A 20,797-nucleotide genomic window follows, 5' to 3' on the forward strand; every position below is an offset into this window, starting at 1 on the left:
GTTGAGCTTACATCATGTTGATAGATAAGACATGATACTGAAGTGTTAGAAGTAAACAAGACTCCAGGTATATGAATTTCTATTAGTTTGAAGAGGCAGCTATTTTGGAGGTGGAAGCCAAGAGCCACCAGTCTCCAAGATAGGAATCTGGAATCAGGACCATCCTATTCTCATGGAACGTTGTACCACAATATCATAATATGCAGAGTAATCTTCTTGCAAAGATGTGAAACACTGGGCATAATCTGATCCTATGAACTAGCAACATTAGTCAGGGTCTGTCAGCTGTCCTGCCCATCTATCTGCAACAACTCTGCCTCATTAAGACCTGCACTGCACTTTTCCTTAGGTTGGCATTAGAGTACAGTATTTCCCATAAAACATTTGTAGGGCTGAAGGCAGAATCAACACAATTTGCGTGATTCAGCAATGCTTATTCAGACTGAAAAGGGGGAAGGGAATGACTGCCCACCTTCATAGCTTCACATCACTGCAACTGACAGGAAGGTCAGGGGAAGTGCAGAGACTGAGGTTGGCAGGACCTCTGGAAGCCATCTGGTTCAAGCCTCACCTTGAGCAGAGACACCTACAGACAGCTGCTCAGACGACTTCGAGTATCTCCCAGGAGGGACACTGTGCCTTTGCTTGACAAAAACACACTCAACAAGTAGGGTATGCAATAAGTGCACATCAGCTTGAATAGATGGTTTTCTTCCCCAGTACAAAAGCTAGAAGCTAAAGAAGCAAAAAATAAAAAATGTGGAAATGTTTTCACCAAATTTATCAACACTGTCACCCCTGATGGATAATTGATCAATAATGTATCAGGGGAAGGTTTGGACGTTCATGGGCTTAGAAAGGCTTCTGACTATATTCAAACACAATTTTCCCTAAGCATTTACCAGCTGTATATGTTTCCTAATTCTGAAGAAACTTGGCTTTCAGGTCAGACCTGGAAAACTAGCTCTACTTGAACCTTTGGATGCAGAAAATACCGCCAGATATCTTCACCCTTCAACACTGGATTGAGATGCAGAGGTTACTTTGTACTCTAAAGCATGAAGAGAAAAGGAATGGGATAAGAAGTAACCACCATACAACCAAGCAGCAGCATGGGGCAGAGCTCAGTTGCCCAAGCAAACTACTACAGCGAAACTACAGCCAAATTCCAAACTTCTGTTTCTCACAAGAAACAATCCCAGCTTGCAAGGTACCAACCAGGAGCTACGAAGCAGAAAATACTATACGAAGCTTTGTATGTCACATGTCTGAGGCTATTGCCAGCATTTCCAGGCACATGAAAGAATCTCACAGCACCCACTCACTGCAGCTGACCATCACACACATCAGTTTTCACCACGAGCACCATTATTTAGAAGTCAACTGGAATTCTGAAGAACAGGAAGAAAACCTCTTTGAACGTGTCTTTAGAGTACTTACTAAAAATATGTGAGTGATATCTCTTTGTGGCATTTTCCAAATTATTGATTGCTGAAGAAGGGAAGGAAACCTACTTAAACTTACCATCACTGATGCATGATATGCCATCCTACCCTCTATTATCATGTTTTGCTGGGTGTAGAAAACTGCAAATGTTTCAGAAAATGTTTAAGAGGTGGTTTTTTTATTTGTTTTTGTTGTTTTTGTATTGGTCTGCCAGCAAATTTACAAAACTTTCTCAGTGCCACAGCAACAAGAATAACAAGGGTCAGCCTTGCCATATCTTCTGCTGGACAAAATAGGGCATGCAGCAAGTCCACTTTGCACAGTTTTTTCCCCTGCCATGAAAGCTACAGCTAAACAATCAAGCAATAATCATGAGAAGAAACAAAACTAAAAATACATTCAAAACGTGTCAAGTCTCACTACAAGGATCACATTTTTCTTAGCAGTCAGAAGTTTGCAGACCTTCACAGGAAGGGTCCTTCTGTTCACAAGGCAGTTGCTTTGTTCTCGGTGCTGAGCTGCAACAAGAGACCAAGATACACCAACACCAAGCCACCAGCACTCCGATGTTCCAGCAGCCTCAGAAAGCATCCTAAACGCTAATTCTGATCTGCCAGTGACCCACCCCACCTGCTACCGGGAAGATCTGCACACGCATCTCATGAAGGCTCCTTCACCTCTCCAAACATCCCATCTCGCACCACCAGGATGGAATTGGCTCATCCAGGTGCCAAAGGGAATCAGCATCCCGGGGGTGGAAAGCACAGAACAGCGCACAGCACAGCGAGCCCTCCAGGCGAGGAGCGGCGTTTCCCCGAGGCGTAGGCACCCATTGTGCCAACGTCTCGGGCGCTCGCTCACCGCCTGAGCACGATCAAGCGCAAAACATCCTGGAATGAAAGAAGGAAAAAAAAAACAAAAACACACCAAAAAAAACCAAACAAACAAAAAAAACCCCACGCACAAAGACATCCCTCGGCGTGATGAAAAATAAAAAAATAAAAATAAAAATAAAACCAACTCACACCCGCACAGGCTTTATTTTGAGATGCACAACTTTACGCGAGCACAGCTCGCCCGACGGAGCGCTCCTCCCCGCCGCTCCCTCAGCCCCCGCCGTGACACAGCAGCCCCCGCCCGGCCGGCCGCTGAGGTACGGCCGTTACATAACGGCCCCTCCAGCCCCAGCATCGCCCCCCCCTCCGCCGCCGTTTCCCACCCCCTCGCATCGAGGCGAAGCGGCGGCGGCTCCCGGGGACCGCGCGGCCCCGCCCGCCCCTCACCAGCGGCTGCATCTCTGCGCGCACGGCGGGCACCTGGAACCGGTCTATCTCCTCCATCATGGTGGCGGCGGGGGCGGGCGGGAAGGCCGCGAGGCTCCTCGCGCTGCCGGGCTGCTCGGCTCCTCAGGATGCTGCCGCTGCTACCGCCGCCGCCCTGCGCGGCTGCTGCCTCATCGCCGCCGCTCGCTGCCGCGGTGACTCAGCCGCACCGCTTCCGGGTCCGGCTCCGACGCCCCGCCCTCATCTTTGCATATTTAAAGAGGCGTGGCCCCGGGACGAGAGCATCCGGGCCCGGCACCGCCCTCCGGAACGAACGGCTCCGCGTCTCCAGAAGCGGGGAAAGGTTGGACACGGTCCCGTGGCCGCTTCCGGCGCGTTGCCATGGCTGCCGCTATCAACTTCCGGTCGGTCGGCGGCGGTTAGCGGCGTGCGGCGGCCGTGAGGCGTAGCCGTGCGCAGAGCTATGCCGGCCAAGGCGGGCGACAGGCAGCGGCAGGTAAGGGCCTGTCCACAGTGGGCTTCGTAGCGCGGCGGAGTGGCCTCACGTGGGATGGCGCAGCGGTGACGTCATTGCTGACCGCTACCGCAGGTTCCCGACGGTGGGGTGCAGTAGAAAACACCCAGGTGGGCTTTGACTGTCTCCAGAGATGGAGACACCACAGCCAGGGCAGCCCGTTCTTGTTCCTGTCCTGTCACTGGGCACCAGCAAAACGAGCCCAGCCCCATCCTCTGGACACTCACACTTTAGATATTGATGAACAGCGATGAGCCCCCCCTCAGCCTTCTCTTCTACAAGCCCAGGTCTCTCAGCTGTGCCTCTTAGAGGATGTGCCCCAGGCCCTTCATCATCTTTCTGACACCTGCACTTTCACTGGTATTTCTGTGTATTGCCAAGCTCTTCATCTGAGGAGGTGATCTGAGACAGCCAGCACAGCATCCCCAAGGGAAGGTCATGCCTGGCCTGTCTGGTGGCTTTCAGTGACGAGGTGATGGCATCAGTGGACAAAGGCAACTGATGTGGTCAATCTGGATTTGTGCAAAGCCTTTGATGTGGTCCCCCGCCTCCTTCTTATCCCTAAATTTAAGAGATTTGAAGGGTAGTCACTTATTTAGCAGATAAAGGATTGGTTGGATGGTCACAACAAGAGGCCATTGACTCAATGTCCAGGTGGGACGAGTGGTGTCCCCCTGGGGTTCATCTTATGATCTGTGTTCTTCAACATCTTTGCCAATGGCATAGACAGCAAGATTGAGTGTACTCAGCAAGTTTACTGATGGCACCAAGCTGAGTGGTGCAGTTGACAAAACAAAAGACTACCATCCAAAGGGTCCTGAGCAGGGCCAAAAAGTGGACCTATGAGAACCTAAAGGGATTCAACAAGGCCAATGCACTTGGGTTGGCACAATCTCAGATATGAATACAGACTGGGACAAGAACACATTGTGAGCAGCCTTGTGGAGAACGACTTGAGGGTCCAAATGAACGAAAAGCTGGACATGAGCCAGCAGTGTGTGCTTGCGGCCTGGAAGGCCAACAATATTCTAAATTGCATCAAAAAAGGAGTAGCCAGCAGGGAGAGGGAGGTGATTGCTCCCCTCTACTCTGCTCTCATGAGGCCCCATCTGGAGTGCTGCATCCAGGTCTGGGGCCACCAGTACAGGAAGAATGCAGAGCTGTTGGAGTGGATCCAAAAGGAGGCCATGAAGATGATCGGAGGGCTGGAGCACCTGTCCTGTGAAGAAAGATTGAGAGAGTTGCCCTTGTTTAGACAGGAGAGGAGAAGGCTTTGAGAAGACCTCACTGTGGTCTTCCAGCACTTGAAGGAACCTTATAAGCAGGAGGGAGACCGAATTTTTACACATTCTAGTAGCGCTAGAATGAGGAGGAATTAATTTAAACTAAAAGAGAGGAAACTTAGGTTAGATGTTAGGAAAAAATTCTTTATTCAGAGGTAAAGGTGAGGCACTGAAACAGGGTTGCCCAGAGAAGCTGTGGTTGCCCCATACCTGAAGGCATTCAGAGCCGGCATAGTTGGCACCCTGGGCAACCTGATCTAGTGCTTGACAACAAACCTACAAATAGGAATTGGAACTGGATGATCTTTAAGGGCCCCTTCAACCTAAGCCATTTTATGATTGTGCACCCCACGCTGTGCAACCACAGTGTTATGTTCTGTGAGATTGCAGCAGATTTCCAGGCATCATTATGTCATGCCACGTCAGAGCTGCAACAGCATGGAGTTCCCTTGTGGGTCAGGTTTTAGTGCACATGAGATGTTCCCACTGAGATCCTTTCACAGACAGAACTAGCATGTTTAAATCTGTTTTTAAAAATTAAAACAAAACAAAACATATTGTGCATAGCTTTTGTCAGTTTCTTTTCGTTTTACTCTTTGGTCTCTCAGTTCAGGCAATGAAATGAGATTATCTCTGAACTGTTAAGGACCTAACGCTGCTCTGGGGTCAGCAGTTTGGGTGAATGTATGTCCATTGATCTTATTGCCTGCTTCAGGCTTTGCATTGGCGTGGCAGGCTGCCCACATACTCCACCTTGCGGGAGGAAGAGCTCAGGTACCTTCACTCCTGGATCTCTTGTACTGCTGTAGTATCAAGGTGTTTGACTTAAAATCAGGAAGCAATCTGGCAGATAAAACCTTTTTCTTAACAGGTTTTGATCAATCCCAATGTTATTTGATCTCTAGGGGGTAAAAAGGAGGTTAGCGTAGGTAATCCTGAAGCGACCCAGAACAAGCAGCCTGCTTCCTCAATCCAGAGTGTTTGCTAGCAAACTGTAACTGACAGGAAAGGTGGAGCTGAAAGAGGGACAGATGAAAGTATTAAAAGCTGTGAGATGGTATCTGGGATCCCCATGCAAGCCTCAGTGATCTGAGTGCTGAGGGCAGCAGCTCTTTCAGGTACATACAACAACAAAGGAACAGAAACCATTCCTTGTCTTTCCTCATCTACTTTTCTTTGTGGTCAAGTAACTTCTGTTTATCCAAGCGTGAATGATCTGTACTACAGTTTGTCTACACAATGGCTGTATATAGTCTGCACAGACCTATACAATTTACAAAGCTTGAGTCAGCTAAAGGTAGCAGAGCTAGATTGGACCTGCCAGCTCCTGCAGCTGAGGACTGAAACTCAGAAATACCTAAGTGGTTCTTCATAGGCTTGATGTCTTTGGAGCCATTTCATTTTTTTCTGTACATCTGGTAAGAGGGCTTCTGGGCTTTGGGGCTGCAAAAAGCAAGAGAGAGGGTCACTGCAACTTTTGTGATGCCTCTGCTAAGTACAGTTGTTGAATTACAAAGGCTTTAAAAAGTTCACAAAGTACAGGAATTCAGAACCAAAGACTGCATTCAGTCCTTGATAATAAAGATGTTTATGCAAGATTGTAAAACCCAGTGATAATAATAAGGATATAAACTAAACTTGGGATTAAATACTTGCACTGAATTCCAGTTTCTCTTAGTTTTAGAATTTCTATATAAGCATTTTCAATCATTTTCAGTAACCTTTATCTCAAGGATTTTGAAATGTCTAGATTTTCATTCACATGTTATTTGAAAAGCTTAATTAATGTTCTGAAAAGGCATTTGGTTCATTTTAATGTTCTTGAAACATCATGAACTATTTAAAGTCTGGATTTTTGGCTTTTCACATAACTTTCATTACCATAAGCGAAGAGAAAATAATTTTAACCTGCCCTGTATTTCCTTTCCTACATTTGCCTTGTGCTTGTTAAATATGATTGCTGTTTCATGTATGTTCATCTACAAGAATTTTCTTGCCTTGGAGGAATTGTGTGGATCACGAGTTGGCTTTGCAGTCCAGAATCTTCTGTCTTGTTTCCACTGATTTAAAAGCGAGCCCATGTCACAGTGGCAATGAGAGTCATGGCACGGATGGCTGTGCCTCTGCACTACTCACTGCACTGTTGGGGCCTGATTTGTATTTACTGAGGCCTGGTGGCTACTATAAAATTAACTGGTGAGTCAAGGTCTAGATCTCAATTCTTGCCAAGAAAATCTGTTTTGAAAATAAATGCACTTCTGTCTCAGACACATGCCTACTCTCTGCTAATGTTCATAGCGAGGCAGGAAACAAGCTAGCTAGTTGCCTATGAGACTATGTTTTTTCTACTGAGCATAATTTCCAGTCTTTCCATTCTTGTCTCTTTCATTGCAGATTCTCCTCTAGCACTATGGTCTTTTCACCTGTCCCTGTGCTTTTCATTCCTCTGATCTATTTTCTATGTATTGCTTTGTTCTGCTCTGCCTCCCAGGATTTTTTTGTTGACTGCTTTCCCTTTGAAAATTTTCTCCCTGAGATTGTTCTCAAAGCTGAAGTAGTTACCTGAACATTACCTGTTTCTTTCCTTTATCATGTGTCACTTCCAGTCCCTCCTTCTTTTTCATGGCTGTGTGCTCTTCAATTGTTTTGTGATCAATTCTTTTTCTTCTTTTCCCTTTCAGGTGGTGGTTGCCTGTTCTTCTTCTGTGCCTGTGTTTTATTTTCTCTCTCCTCTGACATCAGTTTCTTGCTTTATTTCATTCTTTTGTCTCTTCATCCTAGTGACTTCAGCCTCTGGTTCAGTCTGCAGCCATCTGATATTGTTTTGTTTATTTTTGAATGGGATCTCCCATATCCTTGGATGAAAAATATGCCAGAAGCTCAGAGATGAAGGCAGTAGATGAAATGAGGTGGATTTAAAATGAATCATTTGATGTGACTTAAACCTTTATTAGAAGCATCATTACGCTTTGGTATGTTTGTGGATATTAATAAGAAACATTCCAGTATGCCTCAATCTATGTGTTTACAATGCAGCTTTGTAAATAATAAGACTTCTGCATTCTGTGTACTTCACTAACATCCTTCCTTTCCAATCTGAAATTTGTTACAATCCATTAAGACCCACAGTATTTTGAGAAACTGCAGAATTATGGAAGGGCATTGGACAGTGTTTCTAATCAGGCTGAGATGGATGGGAGAATTAGGTTCTCAGCTCTCTTGAAAAGGAGATCCTGAGTATGACATACTGGACACTCTGAAGTATAATGTTTTAAAAATACAGACCTTGTGTGGTATGTACAAGAGCTTGCAGAAAGTTGTTGGTAAGGCATGGGACTACAATCTGTTGGCCCTGTGCACCGTCCCGGCTGCTGAAGATTCATAAAAACACGTATTTTAAACATGGTTGTCAGGTATGCTGTTGAAGGTGTTGCTTGTGCTGGATCCAGAGTTCCAGTGCTTTGTTTTGTGGCTCATCTTTGCTTTGTCTGTGCAGTGGAGTGTACCCAGTGCTGCTACGTACTTCCACGGCTGAACCCACTGATTTGCCTATGGTTTCTTAGCTGACATGGCATACATTTCTTTTTATTTACAGTAGGTAAAACTAGACTTCCTAGATTGCCACAAAGGGTCAACACTGCTGTCAGAAGGAGGTAACTTGTGCTCTGTTAAGAAAAATTCTGAATTTGGATTCCTCCTTACACTTGACACATTGGCTTGTTCGCACTGACATGTCAGCAGCTTTTTTGCTGCTGCTCAGCAAGTTGCCAAGAAGAAACAGAGAGGCCCCCTCCCGAAATGCAGTCAGCAGACACATACTTTTTGCCAGCATAGGCCTTTAAGGTCCTTGTTGGCTCTTAGGCATGCATTAAACCATTCATGTAATATAAAATAAACACTTTGTTTGGTGTCACTTTAAAATGTCTTGGCAAATAACAATTAAATTGCCATCCCTATGTAAATAGATGTCTGCTGCAGGGCGGGCCACAAGTCATTTTGCTTCCCTTGGCTTTGTTTTTGTGCCATACTTCTCTGCTCATTTTGCCAAGTGGTATTTTACTATGGAGACTGCTAATATTCAAAACAAGAATAGAAAGCTAGCAGGAGATTATTAAATGGTTTTACAGAAAATTGAAGTCCATTGCTTACAATGACTCTCCCTCTTCCCCCTTAGAATCCTACAAGCAACTCTGTTCTTTTTTTCCCCTATGACTTGCTAACCTATTTGCTGAGCTCCAGAGGAAGCAGGAATGATGATGTCCATGCTCAGGAAGATAAAGTAACCTTAACAAGAGTGCTCTAAGATTGCTCAGCCTTGTAGTCTGATTGTCTTCTGAAGAGAGCTGGTGTGGGGAGCAGAAAGGCTGCCAGAATATCTCTTTAAAAGCTTAAAAAATATTTAGGCTGGGTTTGTCAATGTTCCGCAATGGGCTTTCCATTAATAGGTAATCAGTTTGCAGCCTTTGGAAGATTTGCTTAATATGAACTAACAGTTCAGTTTTGTAGAACCTCCATCATCCCTGCTGAGTTCTCTGGTGTTCTATGCAGGATCTGCAAATCCAGATGTGCTCAACTCATTCTATTCTTTAAGAATAAGGAGACATTTCATGTTACTCAAGGAGTTATTGTACAGTGGTGTGCCTGGCTCCTCACCTTGTTATGTGTGTGTGGTGGCCAGTTGTAAGAGCTGGTGTGGAAGAGGTGGTCTAAGCTGAAGTGAAGGGGAAGGATGAACCACTCAGCAAAGGCTGTAGTGAGGAGCCTTGTCCTGACAGGAGGACAGCACTCATGGTAGCGTGGTTGTGTCTCCCACCTGATTAGTCAGGGCTTGTGGTACAGACATTTTTCCAGAAGGATTTCTGCAGTCGTGACTGGAGGGTTTGACCTGGTTCTTAAATGAACACTTGCTCATGAGAGTAAATCTCTTCCTTCTTTGACAGCAGGATGATTTATTTACCATCAGCATTGCCATTCACAATTCAGAGGTTTAATGCAGTGTAAGATGAAATAACTAAGAAGTTGGGACTTACAAAATATCTGTTAAAAAGGAACCAGATATGTCTGGAAACCAGATGACTTGTAAAAATCTTCAGAGCTTTTACTATTTAGTCAAGAAGGTAGGTACCCATTGTTCAGTCTGTTTTAGATAAAATCAGTGGATGAGTCTAAGATCAGCAATGAGTGGCTGTCACATCACTAACAGAAAGAGAGAGTAATAATCACTGTGGATAGAATAAGTAAGATCTACAAGACTTGAATGGATGGCAGAACTTTCATAAAACTCCCATTACATGTTTCAGGGATGCAGATATAGGACAGCATTTCCTTGCCAGCCTTAAAATGCCAGCCTTAAAATGCTTTTTTGATATACAGCAGTGTCCCTTGGAAAGCGATAATTTGCTTGTTCTTATTATAATTTTCTTATTTTATACTTAAAATTATTTAGAGGAATTTCGCTTGGAGACAGTCGCAGCACTCAGCCTAAAAATAGAGTTAGAAATGCTTTCTGGAGCGGTCAGCAACAGGAAAGCTTCCTGCTGAAGACTTGATTCTGCCCGTTTCCATCTCTTGTTGGCTTGTCTGCATTAGAGGGAACTGTAGCAAGGAAAATTAAGTGGCATTTAAAGCATCAGTTTTCAGCTGTTTCTTCTCTTCAGCTGCATCATCCTGTTAGATTACTGTATCTTTGCTGTAGCACAGTCGATCTGCCTGACAGTGTATTTGACATCTGACTCAGGGAGGAATTTCTAGGTGCTGTCAGAAACACCTCCTAGAAGAAAGCTCCAGAAAACAATGGTTACCTGAGTTTTATATATCCTTAATTTAGGTATTATTTTATATATATATCCTTAATTTAGGTGTTATGACTGCTGTGGCCTTCTACTGCCTTTTCACCGTGGGAACTACAATAATCTACACATTCACAGAATCACAGAATCACAGAATTGTAGGGGCTGGAAGGGACCTCTAGAGATCATTGAGACCAACCCCCCTGCCAAAGCAGGTTCCCTACACCAGGTCGCACAGGTAGGCGTCCAGGCGAGACTTGAATATCTCCAGAGAAGGAGACTCCACAACCCCCCTGGGCAACCTGTTCCAGTGCTCCGTCACCCTCACCGTGAAGAAATTCTTACGCACATTCGTGCGAAACTTCCTATGCTGCAGCTTATGTTTCCCCTCGTCCTGTCTCCACGAAAAGAGACTGGCCTCACCACTATGGCCGCCACACCTCAGATATTTATAAACCTGGATCAGGTCCCCTCTCAGTCGTCTTTTCTCAAGGCTAAACAGACCCAGTTCACTCAGCCTTTCTTCATAGGGGAGATGCTCCAGGCCCTTCACCATCTTTGTGGCCCTCCGCTGGACTCTTTCCAAGAGATCCCTGTCTTTTTTGTACCGGGGAGCCCAGAACTGGACACAGTACTCCAGATGAGGCCTTACCAGGGCAGAGTAGAGGGGGAGGATCACCTCCCTCGACCTGCTGGACACGCTCTTCTTAATGCACCCCAGAATGCCATTGGCCTTTTTGGCCACGAGGGCACACTGCTGGCTCATGGCCAACCTGTCGTCCACCAGGACGCCCAGGTCCCTCTCTGCAGAGCTCCTCTTCAGCAGCTCATCCCCCAGCCTGTATTGGTGCATGCAATTATTCCTCCCTAGGTGTAAGACCCTACCCTTGCTTTTGTTGAACTTCATCCGGTTTCTTACTGCCCAGCTCTCCAGCCTGTCCAGGTCTCACTGAATGGCAGCACAGCCTTCAGGCGTGTCAGCCAATCCTTCCAACTTCGTATCATCAGCAAACTTGCTGAGGGTGGCCACTATCCCCTCATCAAGGTCATTGATGAAGATGTTGTACAAGACCGGACCCAGCACAGACCCCTAGGGGACACCGCTAGTTACAGGTCTCCAGCCAGACTCTGCACCACCAACGACGACCCTCTGCGCTCTGCCAGTCAGCCAGTTCTCAAGCCACCTCACTGTCCACTCGTCTATCCCACACTTCCTCAGCTTTGTTATAAGGATGTCGTGGGAGACAGTATCAAATGCCTTTCTAAAATCAAGGTAGACTACATCTACCGCTCTTCCCCCATCCACCCAGCATGTGACAGCATCATAGAAGGCCACCAAGTTGGTCCAGCACGACCTCCCCTTGGTGAACCCATGCTGACTACTCCTGATAACCTCCTTTTCTCCCAGTTGTCAGAGATGGTATCCAGCACAAGCTGTTCCATCACTTTTCCAGGGACAGAGGTGAGGCTGACAGGCCTATAATTACCCGGATCTTCCTTCTTGCCCTTTTTGAAGACCGGAGTCTTCAAAAGACTATCCTCCAGTCTTCAGGGACCTCCCCTGTTATCCAAGACCTCTCAAAAATGATGGAGAGCAGTTCAGCAATGACCTCCGCCAGCTCCCTCAGCACACGTGGAGGCACCCCCTCAGGTCCCATGGACTTGTGGACCTTAGTACTGCCTAGGCGCTCACGCACGTCCTCTTTCCTGACTAAAGGGAATAGGATGGTCATTAGTGTGAAACATTTTCAACATGCAGGAGTTCACACTTTGGCGTTTTTCAGTGGAGCAGTAGAGCACATCCCACAGTGCTCCGAGTTATGATGATGATCTGGAGGTAAGAAACTCCTTGAGACTCTTTTGTCCCACCTACCTGTTCCTGATTTCCCTAGCAACAATGTCTCTTTTTCTCTAATATAAATTTCACATATTCACACTCCTCTTCTGTTAGTTAGTATGGAATTTAATAATTATTATTTAAAGGAATTTAATAATTATTATTAACATTGTTTAATTAGAACATTTATGAAGGCATATGATGCTTTCTGTGGCAAGACTGTCTTCTATTTATACAGAATTAGCTAAAACTTAGCTATTTGGAGTTAAGTGTTCTTTGCTGACTGTTTGACTAGATGCTTACCAACATAAACCAAAATACTAACAGGAACTTATTGTCTCAACTCTGTCCATACTCCGCACCTGGGAGTGCTTAAATGAGGCAGGGAAAGTATAAAAAAAGGTGTGTGATTATGCAATTAAGTCATGTATCATGCTTGTGCTCAATGGGATGAATTGAAGGTTGCCACAGCAACCTTAATTCTTGCATTTTCTTGCTTCTGAACACTTCTCTATGAGGTCCTAATAAAATAGCATGCTAACTTTCTTATTTCTTTTCTGTAGCTCGTTATTTAAGAGCAAAGATGTGCTTGAATTTTAGAGATGTGTCTGTGAAGGCCAGCCGCTGTCACCAGCACCTTGCTGGTGAATATCTGATTATGCTGATTCACAGTTCTAGTTTATTATTTATATGTCCAAATGCATTTGTGACCTTTCCCTTGTACAAACACTGTGTTATATGAAAGAGAGAAGTAGCTGTCAGTGCAAAAGGATTATAGTTTAAATAGGGAGTAACAGAACGATGAAGGAACAGTGGTCATCATTCTGAGCTGTGGTGACAAGACACTACCTACCTGGATGCTGTTGAGAACTCTTCACAGCTAGCGTGACAGAGAGGATTTTTAAGGAAAGATATAAGGAAGAACCATGTGCTGGTTTGGGAAAGATCTACAGGAAGCTGGAGCTTGTGAAAGAATTAACAAAAGGACCAAGCACAGGCACACCAATGAAAATGGCTGTCTTTTCCAGCAACTAGCACAGCTAGACTTTGAGCTATTATCTGAATTGGAGGTGGTATAAAATGTTTTTTTATTTTGGCTGACCCAATTTTGTTCTTCCCCTTGCTTCTTTTAACAGTTTTAAGCAGATCTGTCAGTTTTAGTGCATTTTCCATGGTGCAAATATTACCAGAATTTTAGCATCTCGTCACATATCCCTCTATCTGTGTCACCTTCCAGCTGGATTGCAGCAATTTCAGGTTCTTGGACATGAACCTTGCATTGCCTCAGGCACTTTGCTAGCATGGGCTGTTGTCACGCATCCCTGCAAGAATGATGTTTGCTTCCTGAATGCTGCCTTCTGTTTTTTTGCATTAGCTTCTGTAGAATATTCTGTGCCTGTAATCCAGTTAATCTAACAAATTCTACATTCAGATTTCTTGTTGTCAGACTAGTCTGTGTTAGCTGTGTCTGTAGCGTGTAGCTCTTGGCCAAGTATTTGTGTGATAGCCAAGTAGTCCTGAGGTATATTAGGACTTGTGGTGGTGGTGATGTGTTTTGTGGTTCAAAATACGAGAGGTTAGAGGTGTGGTTTATAACTGCCCTGCCAGTAGTGTCCTTGCCCCCTTCTGAAGGGAACTCAGTCTAGCTGCTAGTAGAGCCCCCAGCAAGCTGCCCCAACGCCACGTGGATAGTCAGAATACTTCTGTGCATTACAATAATAATTGTTGCATACAAACTTCTTAGTTTTATGCCCCTTTTCTGGTTGGTGTACTCACCTCTCTTCTGCTCCTTGGGTTCCAAGGTTGATAGCTTCATTTTGTTGTCATTGGTCTTTGGGAACAGGGTGGCAAGATGTTAGCATCTAGTTCCTTCACTGGGAAGGATAAGATGTCCATGTTGATGGTTTCTTCTTCCTCACTCTAGGACCCGACTGAGGTTTCTTTCTATGATAACTAACACGGTTTTTACACCTTTGTTGGTGTGTTGTTCAACATTGCATCTGACATTACAACATGTGATGTTTTTCAAGTGTTGGATTCCCCTTTCAGCCTAAGCCATTCTATGATTCTGGGTTTTTGTTTGTTTGTTTCTTTGCTTTTGTTATCCCTAAAACCATCCTTGCCCAGGCTGTCAGGTTTGCATTTCTTCAGCTGACCAAAGGTGAACTGTTTGCAGCTGTGAAGTCTCCAGTGCCAATCCTGTGCCCCATCATGAATCATCCTGTGCTTGTACTCTTCTTTTCCATGTTCTGCATCTCTCCTTTCAGGGTTTGTCTTGCTGCACCAGACCTTTTTTTCCTTCTGCATTATGCTACACTCGTAAAACCACGGGTGGTTCTTTACAAAGACAAAAGTAGAGCAGACAAGCTATAGGCCTGTGATCAATTAGAAAAATTGCTGCCCAGCTAAAGTGAGTAAAATGAAGCTGCAGGTAGGCCAAGAAAAGTTCAGACAGCCAGTTTCAGTCCTGAGGACCTGCAATCTCAGTACAGAGCCCAGAGCACATTGCTAGCAATGACAATCCCATATTACAGAGCTGAGTAACAAGCATGCATGGCCACATCAGGAAGGACATTCCTGAGCTGAGGATTTCAGAGAAGTGAGAATGGGAGAATGGCAGCAAGAAGCCAAGACCTGCAGACTGCCCTGTTATAGTGGTGATTTGTGCCTTTTTCACAGAGCCTTGAGTTTTTGCTGCTATGCATTTTCCTACATTGTTCCTCACTTCTGTGCTCTGCTGGATTATTGCTGCCTTTTTAATACCTAAGCTCACACTATGTCCTGCAAAATTCCACACTGTGTGGGGAATAGGGGAGGGTTTGTGCTGCTTCCATGCGCTGGAATCAAATCCCAGCTCTCTTCAATGTCACTTTTGGATTTTAATACGGCTCCAGATATTTATTCACTTGTGGCTCTTTAGATTATGTTAATTGAAATGTGTGCAACTGCCAAAACCAATTACCCTCAGATTGCCTTGTCAATGCCTTTACAGCTGGATAAACGCTTTTATATGCTCATTTACAAAGGGTAATAGTGAGTAGACTTTATTTCCTCTTTAGAATTAAGAGTTTGTTTTTGATTCAGATCTAAATAATATTCTGCTCTGAAGTTCTGTTTTAAATTGTGTTGCTTTTATCATATCTATTTCACATGTAATATCTTCCTTGTGGAACAGGATGCTCTGTTGTTGAGCAGTACCATGGGGGAAGCAGGCTGTCTGTGTTATCCCATGGTTTGAGTGGGCCTGTGATGCCAAAGCTTCTGGGCACTCTGCTATGCTCTGCTATCCCCCAATGAGTGTTTTAAAGTAAATGTTGTAATTATTTTTTCTGATTTTTTCTTTTTGTATGTGTCCATTTGAGTAATAACAATTTGTATTTCAAAGTAAGGCACATTTTCTAAGCTTAGAAATGTATCAGTCCGCTCATTTTCCATTGCCTCTAGTGTACATTTTCTGGAATAAAAATAATCACACCTTGTTAGTAACAGCATTCTTACAGCTTGTATGATGGGAAACGGCATTGAAAGTCATGGTCTCTCATCTTTGCTCCACTTTGTTCTCATCTGAAAATTTTTTTCCTTCTTGGATTCTTGTAAATCTTTCCTTCTTGATGTCTCGTAATAAGTAATGGCACTTTAGAAATGGCACTTGGAGATTCTGTTTGAAAGTTATTACAGGTACTTAATTTTTTAATACATAAGAAACAGAAGTGAATGTTTATGCTTTATAACAAAGAGAAATCATGAGAGGAGCCTAGGAATTTGTGTAGCATCTCATGCTTTTTAACTTATCAATAAGAAATACAGAAAAGGGGACAAACCAAAGAAAATGTAAAACGAGGCTTTCCAGCTGGAGAACTGGGAAAGCCAGATGGAAACAGCAACTAGCAGGCTTTAACAGCAAGCAGTGGTTCTTTGCATATACACACCCATGCTCCCATTAGCAAGGCTTGTGCAAGTCCTTGATGTAGGCAGTTGTCCGTGCTAAAAATGAGCATGGATTCCAAAGTGCCTGATTAATTTTGTGGAGAAGAAGGTTCACTGATATGAAACAAAAAGGACAGTATTTCAGGTTCAAAAATCCCCTGGAGGCTGAAAGGGCATCCTGGAGGAAGTACCATAAATACCTGCTTTTGAGTACTTTTGGAGCTGTACCTGGCTAGCTGGGCCTTTGATCTGAGCTAAGAGGTGCACTGCTATGTACTTCTAAAGAAAATCAATAAACATATGGGAGCTTACCCCTCCACCTCATTGTTCTTGTTCTTCTCTAGTATTTTCTTCTATGTGACAAAATCAAATGTTTTTTCCAAGCAGAAACTCTGCTTTTCCCACCAGTCCCATCTGATGTCCATCCTTAAACTGTTCTTGTTAATGTCTCTGATGTCTTCTCCTTTGTTTATCAGTTTTTCTTTCAAAATATGCTATCTTCATTCTTTGCTTATTGAGTTCTTCACCTTATCTGTCTCCCAGCATCTTCTCAAAAGGACCTTTTATTTCCTCTTCTGCTTTCTGTAGAGTCTTCTCAAATCTTTATCATTGCCGTCCTTGCATTTTTTCTTAACCTCTGGGCAACCTTCTTTAGAATGACACTATAAGGCTCCCTGCAAATAACTGTTTTACTGTTCTCCTTAAAGTCCATCTTAACATTTTTCTTGCTGCAATAGAAACCTCAAGAAGGTTGTTGGTGGTTAACTTCCCAGCTGTTGATCAGTTTTCAATGTTTTTTCAGTAACCTTCTCTTTGTAGGTGCTAACCTGCTGTCTCTGACCTCCCTGTGACATGCAAGCATTTGGAGCAATAGTGATCTTTCTGGTGTATCTGAGTAAGGCAGTAGAACCTGGTGTGTGTGACATAAATGTGAACCACAGATAAGGCATACTAAGGACAGAGCCTCTCATTTCTCCATTCCGTTGAACTTGTCTCATATTTTGATTGTGACTACCTTTCACTCAGAAAACATTTAGAATAAAGTACTGGTATATCTGGCTTTTGAAACATACCATTGCAGCAAACCTTAGCAAGCACATTAAAGTTATATTCTACTCCAGTTAAACTGGGGAACAGTGTTTTAAATTTTTATGCTGGGTCTGTTCTCACTTCAGAACCAAAATGGACCTCCAGGAGGAAAGGCTGTACAGCCGAGGCTTTATGGAGCTTCAACTAAAAAACGGGTAAGATCACAAATCCAAGAGTTTTAAAATATCATTTTTCTTTCTTTGTCTATGAGATGCAAACTAGATTCTGCCTGAACAATGACTTGTTTTATGGCGTTAGTAACATTCCAATTGATTTAACAATAAGGGGTTCCACTGAGAAGGGAATTACACTAGCAAGGTAGAATAAAAATGGAAGCTAAAACAAAGGCAGAATTTTGTATGTGATATAAATTCCAAAATATAAGCTGACAAAGGCTATGAGAAAACTGCCTGCCTCTGGTTAGAAAATTCAAAACATATTCCAGATTCATTTATTAACATGAAAATAGAAGCATTAGAGAAAATAGTGTTAACTTTTTGACTTTTGAACTCCTGATAATTCTTTCACTTGCAGGCAGATAAGTGCTTAGAATAACAATCTTAATCTACCTTCTTCTTTTACAGAGACAAAATGTAAGCTGATATAGATGGATTTATCACCATTGGTGTGAATGGGGGAAGGACAATTTACATGCTTTTAAACAGACCTTGTGACAAACAACGTTTTACCTTCTTAGAATAAATTATAGTCCTGTTATTTCTTCCTCCTTTGTAAGTCTCTTAAAAGGAAAAGGTATTGGCTTTCAAATAAAAAATGAAAAAAACACAGAAAACCCACACTTTTTATCATCATCACTAGAAAAATAACAGCTCTGAACTAACTGGCATTGAATTGTGTATGATAAATGTGCTACAAGCAGGTGTTCATGTGAGTATAGCATTAAATCACGAACAACTGTTCTGCCCTCATAGTCTTTCGAGAATTGAGGAGCTTCACCTTCCTTCCAGCTTGTTTCATTTTGGCTTCCTTTACCCTTAGGAGAAAAAAGTTGCAGCCTATGAATTTCCCTGGCTTCTGGCATATGCAGAATTCTCTGTTACTTTAAGGGACTGCGTGCTTTTACACATCACTGTGCTTTTTACCTTTGTGGTGCTCTGCTGATAGTATAGCTTTCCTAGGTCTTGCAAACAGCCTTCACTTACACACTGGATTAACTGACAGCTCCATATGGCTATAAAGTTTAATAGACTGGAGAGACCTGTATTTAAAAAAGTGATTGATTTATTTTAAAACAACTCATTACACATTTCAAACTGAGGGAGAAATTTTATGCTGAGCAGTTAAACACTGTAATCAGCAACCTCGTGTTCTAGCAGTTTATCTTTAATGACCAGTAATTGAAATTCATCCCTGCAGTGATCCGTTTCCTATTAATGATATTGTATCATGATATCAACCCTAGCCTAGCCCAGGAGAGCAGCTCTCACCACTGCAGGAATGGAGATCTACTGGTCTTTGCAAGAAAACAGCAGTCATCTAGAAGTCACATCCTAGTAGCTTCATATCTTAATCTAATTTCTAAGTGTAGTTTATATTATAACACCTAAGAAATAATGGAAGGTACTTAAATTATGCCTTTTAGTTAAAGTATGGGTCATTTGGGTTATTATGTGGTCAAAAGAAACAACTGTCAACTTTTAAACTGAAATTCAAGTGGAGTTTCTTAAGTTTTGTTATTGGGATTACTCCCATTTTATAAAGGGCCAGGAATTATCTTCAGACAATATCTCCTCCAACCCACTGAACTGCTGTTGCCAACTACTTGCAAATTTGGGGTTATCTGGTCTCTTCTATGCAATGATGAACAGGGAAATACTGGTCTTCTTTGTACCATGTATGCAGAAGCGCCTCTCTGTGAGTGAGCAAACCAATCACAGTCTTGGTGTTCAAATTGACTTCCTTTTCCTGTGCTAGGATGAAGATACATCCACTGAAGTTGGAGAAGGAGTGGATGAGTGGCCAGCATCAAAGACTGTGGTCAAACCTCCAGATCAGCTGGAATTGACTGAAGCTGTGAGTAAAAAACAGTGTCTGTACTTGTCATGAGAGGTGTACAAAATTCCATAAACTGAAGCCTACCTCTTACCCATTTTTGTTTTGTTTTGTTTGTTTTTGTTGTTGTTTTTTTTCCAGAGGAACTTCTGGAAGAGTAGGACTAATAGCTGTTAATGTACAGTGTCTGGAGCATAGGCTAAAATGGCTTTCAGCAGGAAAATGGAGAGAATGTGCTTTGAAACAGCTCTGGGCTCAAGGCAAAGTAACACTATATGTAGTTGATCCAAGAGGGGAATGGAGCCAAGTCTTTCCTCAGAAAAGGAGTACACCATTGCTAACCCTGAGCTTTTCAGGAGCAAGAGGGAGTTTGACTCTCAGTCATACAGAGAGGGGTCCTTTTGTTTAAGGGCATTTCTTGTCCTCTTGGTTAATGCAATCAATCACCCTTCTAACTGCATTTTCCTCTCTTCTGATGGCTTCTAAAACCTTAGTGTTGCTCCCTGTCCTCCAAACAGCTCTCAAAAGGAAGCTACACTCTCTTCCTCCTCCTCAAGCAGTAAAAGCAGTTGACACTGGTACTATTTGTTGTTTGGACTGGTTGAGCTTGCAAGCACTGCTACTGTGCTGAGTGTTTACTGGATTTATAGAATGTGTGTGCTTCAAGACAAAGGTTTGTATTTTTTGCCTTACAAAATGCAGCTAACATTTTTCAAGTGCTACCACAGCTCAGACAAAAATTAACGTGACGACTAGAGAATTCCAAGAAACCCATTGAAGTATTATGATAGGAAGCAAGATGACTTTGTTCTTGACCCCGCTCCGAGCTACCTTGGCTCACACCATTGCTCTTGTGGAGGCATCAACTGCAAGCGAGATATCTGCAGCAAACATCCTAGAACTGAGTATAAAGAATCTGGTGATCTTTGTATATTCGATGTTGAATAACAGTGAAATTTTCTTTATGATGCTATTTTGTTTCTCTTCTAAAGGAACTAAAAGAGGAATTTACACGTGTTCTGACAGCTAATAATCCACATGCCCCTCAGAATATCGTCAGATACAGCTTTAAAGTAAGTGTGGCATGACCTCTAAAAAAAAGATGAGTTTTTTTGCAATTAGCTGTTTTTGAGTTTTCTTATTTCCTATTAGGTGATTTATTTTTAATATGGAATTCCTCTTATTACATATTTACTGGCAGTGCTTCCTAAGGGGACTTTGCAGAGGGTGAAAGTCTAAAAGCTTAGACATATTTATTCAAAAGTTGGAAATAACAATTACTCAATTTTTCTCAGTGAATAAAATTGGTGCACCTAATCTCAAGCAATGTTTTTTTGGTGTTGTTTTTTTTTTTTTTCCATTCAGTGGTGATTAGAGAATAAAAGGCAACAGTTTATTTGGTCTATAAGTAGTTATGCCTCAGTATCCTTAGATCAATGTTCAGTTGTTTGCATTTCATGAAAATTCAAAAATGTTATGTGAAATCAGTGACAAGGGCTCTATTCATGATGAGTAAGAGTGAGCAGGGGAGGTTGCATCAAAGATTGCTGGGAAGCATCCAAGAGTCACACCTTCACATGTCTGTGTGCAGAGTATATGCTCCATTACCCTGGAAA

At 43.1% G+C, this 20,797-nt stretch overlaps 2 protein-coding genes across 5 annotated transcripts in view; one reads left to right on the forward strand and one right to left on the reverse strand.

Annotated features, from left to right (window-relative positions):
• The window catches only part of FAM219A (family with sequence similarity 219 member A), a 98,789-nt gene extending 95,802 nt beyond the window's left edge, over positions 1-2,987 (reverse strand). Inside the window, exon 1 of one of the 3 annotated variants that reach the window (XM_085214433.1) lies at positions 2,763-2,987. In XM_085214433.1, coding sequence (XP_085070559.1) covers positions 2,763-2,789 — 27 coding nt within the window. In that variant the 5' untranslated portion in view covers positions 2,790-2,987. Of the gene's footprint in view, positions 1-2,729 lie in introns of all 3 variants that reach the window. The other 2 variants (XM_085214432.1, XM_085214431.1) reach the window with 2 other exon arrangements.
• Positions 2,988-3,020: 33 nt separating this feature from the next.
• Positions 3,021-20,797, forward strand: part of DNAI1 (dynein axonemal intermediate chain 1) — a 140,746-nt gene continuing 122,969 nt past the window's right edge. The window contains exons 1-4 of one of the 2 annotated variants that reach the window (XM_085214430.1): positions 3,021-3,225; positions 17,255-17,323; positions 19,104-19,202; positions 20,174-20,254. In XM_085214430.1, the coding sequence (XP_085070556.1) occupies positions 3,193-3,225; positions 17,255-17,323; positions 19,104-19,202; positions 20,174-20,254 (282 nt within the window). In that variant the 5' untranslated portion in view covers positions 3,021-3,192. The remainder of the gene's footprint in view (positions 3,226-17,254; positions 17,324-19,103; positions 19,203-20,173; positions 20,255-20,797) is intronic. The other variant, XM_085214429.1, reaches the window with a different exon arrangement.

This window comes from Meleagris gallopavo, chromosome Z (assembly GCF_905368555.1).
Source record: "Meleagris gallopavo chromosome Z, MGAL_WU_HG_1.1, whole genome shotgun sequence".
Taxonomy (NCBI): Eukaryota; Metazoa; Chordata; class Aves; order Galliformes; family Phasianidae; genus Meleagris; species Meleagris gallopavo.